This window comes from Miscanthus floridulus, chromosome 6 (genome assembly GCF_019320115.1).
Source record: "Miscanthus floridulus cultivar M001 chromosome 6, ASM1932011v1, whole genome shotgun sequence".
In the NCBI taxonomy this organism is placed as follows: Eukaryota; Viridiplantae; Streptophyta; class Magnoliopsida; order Poales; family Poaceae; genus Miscanthus; species Miscanthus floridulus.
Window position 1 is genome coordinate 116,272,527 of NC_089585.1, and position 8,189 is coordinate 116,280,715.

Below are 8,189 nucleotides of genomic sequence, written 5' to 3' on the forward strand. Positions count from 1 at the left end.
TGCACAAATTCTTTTCCCACTGCTGAAATGGACCTAACAATTCATTAATTTCCCCTAGACTTATGTACATGTCTGAAAAAGTTTATATCTACTGTACAGTGTACACCGAACAAGGCGAAAACAACGACGGCTGAATTACTGAACCACCAAATACCGAGAGATCAGACTCGTGTACGTGTCATGACTCGACGGCGACGGTCTCGGGGATGGTCTGCAGCGCGGGCTTCCAGTGCCAGTGCTCCTCCCTGTGGTGGTGGTCGCGGTGGTGCACCTCGCCGGAGTTCATGATGTCCGCCAGCAGCTGCTCCACCGACCGCAGGCTCCCAAGCCCTGGTAGCGGCAGCCCGTGGCCGCTGCCATTCTTCTCCATCAGCTCGTGCAGCTGCCTGTTGGTGATCCTGATGGTCACCTCAGAGTCGTGATCGTGATGATCCTGGTGGTGCTCGCCCTCCGACGACGACGAGGCCTCCTCTTCCTCCTCCCACTCGCCGTCGTCGGCCCACGAATCGGCTGCGCGCTGCGACGCCGTGCAGTTCCCCATGGAATCTGCTTGAAGGCCTTGATCAACTGCCCCGAGCTAAGCTACTTTCTTTAACTTGTTGCTTCTTTGAATTCTCCCCTCTTCAAGCACTAGGCTGCTTTGAGACGGATAAGTAATGTAACCAAATGGGTTTTGGAGAGTATTTATAGGGCGGGGCTGCAGCGAGGGGAGGCTGCGGTGGGGAAGAAGGCGGCGGTCAGCAATGAGACTGCACATGCCGTTCCGATCCTTCTGCTATTCTTCTCGCCCATGATGTCACGGCCGGGGGAGGCCGGTTCCAGATTCCGACGTGGCGTGCAGGTTATGTCCCAGGTCAGAGGAGCTCATCCTCGCCGGGACTCCAACAAGGCAATCGATGTGACAGATGCCTTACTGAGACGCGTTCCTTCCCAAGCACTACCCGACGTCGGGCTGCGAGGTGGCGTGAGATTGTGATTGTGACTGTGACTGGGCCTCCCTCTCCGCGGCTCGGGTAGTCACCGACCGAATTTTTTATTTTTTAGTTTTTTTTAAAAAAATTCACAAATATGCCTATGAAAGTATGATTTTAAAATCTGGACCCTTAGCTCGGCGTCATCATTGTTGGCGTCGAGCTTACACTTCTCAGCGCCATCGTTGCTGGCGCCGAGGTCTTGGGCTCGACGCAAACGTGGCGATGACATGGCAGGGATCCTGGCGCCACAGATCCTGATGCCGAGCTTGGCGCCGTAGATCCTGACGCCGAGCTTTGCACCGTAGATCTTGGCGTCGAGCTTGGCGCCAGGATCTATGGCGCCGATGTGGTGTTTTAATCCGGCCCCTAACCTTCCTGCTCGAGCTTTCTTCCTCTTCTTTCTCCTCCCTCTCGGGTTTTTTCTCTCCCCACTTCGCCCTACCTCACGAATCGGCATATTGAACCTTGAAAACTTTTATTTGATCCGTAGATCTTCGAGAGCAAGGTATCCTCGCTTTCCTCCTAGTTTTTTTCGCATCGATTCGGTATATATTAGACAGAATTTTCAACCTAAGAATCATCATTACTTAGGGTTTCATGCAATTTTTAATATTTGTATTATACAACCATAGGATGTCAAGAAATGGAAAAGCTAGCAAACCAAGATAAATACAGCGCGTGTTGTTATGTTATAGGTTCATTGTTGTGCATCAAATGGGAAACCCTAGGTTTAGGGTTTAATGTTCATTGCTTTCGGTTTTTAGAACGAAATTGGTTGAATTGTAGTTACGGCCGGATGATCGAAAATGCCTTCGACCCATTGCCTCTGCCTAGCGGTGTCCTAGTGCCCATGTGCTTTTGCGGCGATCTTTGTAAGGTAGCCAAGTCCGATGAAGAGGACACGTATAGGCAGAGGTATTGGATGTGTTTCAATTTTGCGTTTGAGCCTACACTTCGTCAGCGCCACATTAATAAGATGGTGAGGAATTGATGTTTGTGTCATATGACATCTTGTATGATTTTTTTGTTTTGTAACAATTGTATTTTTTGCAGACCCCTCCACCTCTCTGTGATTTTAAGCAGTGGATCGATACTAAGATCAAGCCTGAAGACAAGGAATTGATGCAGAAACTATTGTGGTAGGAGGCAGAGGACAAGGAGATGATGGAGAAGAGACGAGGAGAGAAGGCTGTAAAAAAGGAGCACAAGGAAGAGAAGGAAAGAAGGTGTGTTGCTGCGTACAGGGAGGAAAGGGAGAAGAAGCTTGAGCGTGCACGCCGAGCGAAAGCAGTGATGGAGGAGAATCCCGATGTCCTGAGGAAGGGAAAGTGGCCTCGTTGCACTTAGTAGTCTCCATGACTTGCTAGTTCTATGGTTTATTCATGAACAATATTGTCTACTATCGGCACGTACTTCTAGTATTATTGTGTTGTTTAATGTGGCTTAGTATTGGACTTTTCATTATATAGTTGTTTTCATTATTTGTGGTCATAATGTTCAGTATAATGTTGCGGACGTAGTGAAATATGATCACGTGCTGCAAACACAACCTAACAAAGTAGGGCATTATATAATTCAAGACACAAAACACATGAAAATGGCATGTGACAACATGTACCAAACTAGGGTATAGAGTTCCTTCGACTAAACCTAACATGCCTTAGGTAATTAAATCAAACAATAAACACATGGATGTACCATGTGAATATGATAGGATCGTTCTAGTAGTGTAGTCACATAGCAAATTATGTTACACCTTCTCCACAGTAGCCTTCCATTGTTGATGGTGGTGGTGGCTGGGGTGACGGCGGAGGCCCCTTGTTCTTGTGGTTAGGGCAGGTGCAATATTGATCATTGTAGAGTGCCTCCTGTGAATCGCCATCATTGTTGTTGTCGTCCTTGTAACCGCTGCTAACTTTCCTTTCTAGATCGAAGATACGGTCCTACATGTAGTACATGTACTTCGCATGCGGATAAATAGGTCGAGGATCGACCCACCTAGTGAACCCACAGTTTTCTTCGGCCAAAAAAGACTGCAATAAGTATGTCATATAAGTTATATAGAAGAGGAACATATTAAAGAAACAAATAGTAATAGCAATTACCCATGCTCGTGGGCATTTGAAGAAACGACGACCTCCATATATTCCCTCAGTGAACATCTGCACTAGGTAGTCCTCACCATGTATGTATTTTGGTCACTCTTCTTTCCATTCATCGTATCCTCTCAATGGTGCCTCTTTGGTGAAATCACTTTTGCTCTCAACTAGGAACCTCTCATAAAGAGCTTCCTCAAAGAAATTAGGACCAAGAGAACCCTCCCACACAATGATAGTTCCCTTTCCCTTTCCTCTCCCTTTGGATGATCCTCCAGACATTAGTACTACAACGAAAGAAAATACTAGTTGGCTAGTAAGTAGCAATGCATCTAGCATTGCGTATATATAGGCAGAGGCAGGTTTAGTTGTCATTTCAATGTGTTATAACTGGTCACAAGAAGCCTAATTAGTTTCACTGAAGTGCCTATTTCAATGGATACTGAAAAACCTAGATTCGTTTCTTGAAAAGTCTATTCGTCGTTGACATGATAAATCACTGAAAAGCCTAGATGCTATAGGTGTACTATATAAGTGAAGTGATAAATCGCTGCTGTCATCGTACTCCTCATACTTGTAACTGAAAAGTCTATTTTCATTGTCTGAAAAGCCTAGATTCATTCGTTGTTATTGAAAAGTCTAGATGTTATAGTGTACTATGTAAGTGAAGTGATAAATCGCTATTGTCATCGTACTACTCGTCCTTGTAACTGAAAAGTCTATTTTTATTGTCTGAAAAGCCTAGATTCATTCGCTGTTAGTGAAAAGCCTAGATTCATTTGCAAAGCGTTTGTACGATACGATTATACTATACACGTTCTAATGAATTTATATTTAGGGCGTGTTTGGGACTGCTCCGCTCTACGTTTTTCAGTTCTGCTCCACGTTTTTTAGCCAAACGGTTTTAGCTCCACGCACTCTGCTCCAGGAAAAAGGGTGGAGTTGTGAGAGCACCTAAAGAGGTACTCCACAAACTCCAGTTTTTTTGTGGAGCTGCTCCACGGTGGAGTTTGTGGAGCAGAGTTTGTGAAGCAGTCCCAAACACCCCCTTAATCTGTGTACTACATTTGCGTCTTTTTAGCAGTGTAGTATAATTAATGATTCACGGAAAAATTCGTAAGAGTTTTCCTTGTTTCAGGAGCATCCACAGTTACAAACAGAGACATTATTATATAATCCAAATATTTAATCGTCCAAAGAGCACAATACAACCACATCAAACATCACAATCAACATAACATGTCCTACATAGTCTAAATAGTCCACAATATTCATACAGTCCCAAATAATTATAGGAAAGTAACTACAAAATCTATAATAGTACATACTAACATCTGCCACAAAACCTCACTGCCTCCTAGTCTTACCCTTGTGACCAAGAGCGCTGGTACCTGGAGTGTAAGGGTCAGGTGGATGGCGTTGCCTAGTGCCTGAAGGCTATGTAGGCTGAGTCGAGGGAGCGTCCTAGAGCTGAGAGGGGCCAAGTTCCTCGTGCCTCTAGTCCACGTCGTCGTCATCCTCGTCCTCGTCCTCGTTCTCATCCCCTGTAGGTGCTTGGCTAGAGGAACCTAAGCCTCCTCTGCCTGCAGAAGGAACGTACACATCTTGCGTCGTGGGTGTCCTGTAACCACAACGAGCAGCCGCACGGCATAGCCAATGTGACAGCATCTGTTATACAAAATTATATTAACTGAAAGAATCTAACGTATTAATAATATGTTTGAAAGAATATTTTGAATCTTACATCTAGTAAGCTACGCGTGTCGTCGTCCCTGACTCTCAGACGAAAGCACTCAATGTCTTTAATATAGCATTTGAGGGTATTGCCCTACACAAATCTCAATAATAATACTTCTCAACAGATATCAACAGGTTTTGTTTTCTTTTGTAGAAGAATCTAACGTATTATAAGGATGCTATGGCTCGAAGGTGACACTAACTACAATAGATACCTCTAACGCATAATGTATTGATATTCAACTTAACGTAGAAAAATAAGGTAATTGATTTACCACTCTGTCCAAGATTGGTCCTGCCTCCACCTGCCTTCCTGCACGAATAGATTGGTCGTACGTCGTTGAAAGGTCCTAATAGCTAGAGGGGGTGAATAGCCTATTAAAAAATTCTACAACAATATTTAACAAACCGGTTAGACAATTATGAGGCAAAGCGAGTATTGCGCTAGCCTACTAAAAATATAAGCACCTACCATAATTCTATTTTATGTAGTTTCTATCTACACAAAAACTATGTCACTACACTAAGTTAGTGTGCTCTCAAAAGCTAACTAAAGAGCCACACTAACCAAACTAACAAGCTCTCATAACTAGCTACACTAAAGAGCTTAATAACTAGTTTGCGGTAATATAAAGAGAGTGAGCAAGATGGTTATACCACCGAATCGAGGAGTGGACCAATCAATCATAAGAATGAATACTAATGAAGACCAATCACCTCGGAATCAAATGATGACACAATGATTTTTTACCGATGTTCACTTGCTTACCGGTAAGCTAGTCCTCGTTGTGGTGATTCACTCACTTGAACATAAGATGATGATCACACAAGCCACGAGTAATTTACTAAAGTATCTTTTGGCTCTTCGTCAGGGAAAGATCAAGAACCCCTCACAGTCACCATGATCAGAGCCAAAGACAATCACCACCCTCTGCTCGACGATCCTCGCTGCTCCAAGCCGTCTAGGTGGCGGCAACCACCAAGAGTAACAAGCGAATCCCGTAGCGAAACACGAACACCAAGTGCCTCTAAATGCAATCACTCAAGCAATGCACTTGGATTCTCTCTCAATCTCACAAAGATGATGAATCAATGATAGAGATGAGTGGAAGGGCTTTGGCTAAGCTCACAAGGTAGCTATGTCAATACAAATGGCCAAGAGAGTGAGCTAGAGCCGAGCATGGGGCTTAAATAGAAGCCCCCATGAAATAGAGCCGTTATACCCCTTCACTAGGCACAACACGGGGTGACCAGACGCTCTAGTCATATTGACTGGACGCTAGACCTTAGCGTCCGGTCACGCGATGCATGTCACGTGTCCTCTCTCTTCAAATGTTGATCGCCCGATCTCAACGGTCAAGTGACGACCGGACGTAGCAGCTCAAAGTGACCGGACACTGAACCCCAGCGTCCGGTCGTTTCCAGTAAGCATCCAGAGACGACTTTTCACAACCGGGCGCGTTCGGTCATGCTTGACCGGACACAGCCATCGTCCGGTCAGTCACCCTCAACACTGTGTGTTGCCACATCAGCAGGACCGGACGCGCCCTGTCAACGTCCGGTCACTGAGGCGCGCCCTCTACTGCCACTGACCGGACGTGCCGGTCCAACCGAGACCAGCGTTCGGTCACTTACAGTGACCTCCGTCTTTTCTGTCTAGGGTGCCGGTGGCACCGTTGGACTGTCCACACTCTACGGGCGGACACTCCGCCTATGAAGTTCTTAACCCTTGCTCAAATATGCCAACCACCAAGTGTATCACCTTGTGCACATATGTTAGCATATTTTCATAAACATTTTTAAGGGTGTTAGCACTCCACTAGATCCTAAATGCATATGCAATGAGTTAGAGCATCTAGTGGCACTTTGATAGCCGCATTTCGATACAAGTTTTACCCCTCTTAATAGTATGGCTATCAAACCTAAATGTGATCATGCTCTCTAAGTGTCTTGATCACCAAAACAAAATAGCTCCTATCATTTATACCTTTGCCTTGAGCCTTTTGTTTTTCTTTCTTCTTTTCAAGTTCAAGTACTTGATCATCACTATGGCATCACCATTATCATGTCATGATCTTCATTTGCTTTACCACTTAAAATGTGCTACCTATCTCATGATCACTTGATAAACTAGGTTAGCACTTAGGGTTCCATCAATTCACCAAAAGCAAACTAGAGCTTTCAGCCGTGTCTTCATCGTCGGAGGACTCGATGTCGGCATAGTCATCTTCTGTCCATTATAGTCTCAGCCTGCAACATGTCGTATGTTGGTACCAAGCTTGGTAGCGCCTAAACTCATGATTCGTGTGCGGCTCGTTGTTCTCATCCACGTTGTCGTGCAACAGCTCCCATTGCTAAATGTAGTACTGGAGGTGCTTCTCCTAGTCAAAAATCTTTCTGTTCTTCTGACGATCCAAGCTGCACGTATGTCATCATTACTTGAATCCATGTACATGTCACCATATTAATGGAAATGGACCATCACGAGGTAATTGAAATAGCAAAACACTTACTTGTGTAAGTCAACGTCAGTCGAGAACGGAGCCGTTGGCCAAAGCTGTTTCACTCCAAATTGGCGTACAACTCTATCTGGCAGGTGGAACTCGACAGCATAGAAACAGATTAGAGGGCACCTCATCCTATAGAAGTCGTCTTCGCACCCACACATGTTGCTCAACTGAAAAGGAAGTGCCCCCTCTTCATCGTACGGCTCCCACGACACCTGCAACATGTCCAAACAAGATGTTAGATGCTATACTAGACCATTTCAAACCAGCATGGGAAATAAAATTTACTTACGCTAGACGCCGTGAGCGTGTCTAGCTCGTTCATGAACTCAATGTACGCCCACTCTAACCTCGCGTGCGGAACCCTAACCTGGACGCGGGGGTGCGGGCGGGGACGTCCGGGGCAACGCGCGGCGGCGGCGGGCGCGGCGGTGCGGCGGCGGTGACGGCTCGGTAGAGAGAAAGATAGAGGAAGAGATAAAGAAAGGGAGGGCCCATACGTAAGAGTGGGCTTGGCGCCAGGATTGTTGGCGCCGAGCTCGGCGTTAAGATTCACGGCACCGAGCTGGCTGCTATGTCAGCGTCCACACCGCCAACGTGGCCCCAACCTCGGCGCCAGCAACGATGGCACCGAGAAACGATGACGCCGAGCTAAGGGTCCAGATTTTGAAATCATACCTCCAGGAGCATATTTGTGAAAAATTTTCCTAAAAAAGAGCTTAAAAAATAAAAAATTCGGACTCTCCGACAACGCCACACGCGGCTTGTTTTGGATGGGTTGCTGCTTGGGTAGGTCGAGTTGGTCGCGAGCGGTTGGGCCGGCCTAGTTGACTGGGCTCTCGAACGAATCTTTGGGGGCATCAAGGACCCTACTA

At 45.9% G+C, this 8,189-nt stretch overlaps 1 protein-coding gene across 1 annotated transcript; it reads right to left on the reverse strand.

Annotated features, from left to right (window-relative positions):
- Positions 1 to 636, reverse strand: LOC136459194 (uncharacterized). Its single transcript, XM_066459077.1, has one exon. It carries the CDS (start codon positions 539 to 541, stop codon positions 179 to 181), a length of 363 nt encoding a protein of 120 aa, XP_066315174.1. The 5' UTR covers positions 542 to 636; the 3' UTR covers positions 1 to 178.
- Between the last annotated feature and the right edge of the window lie 7,553 nt (positions 637 to 8,189).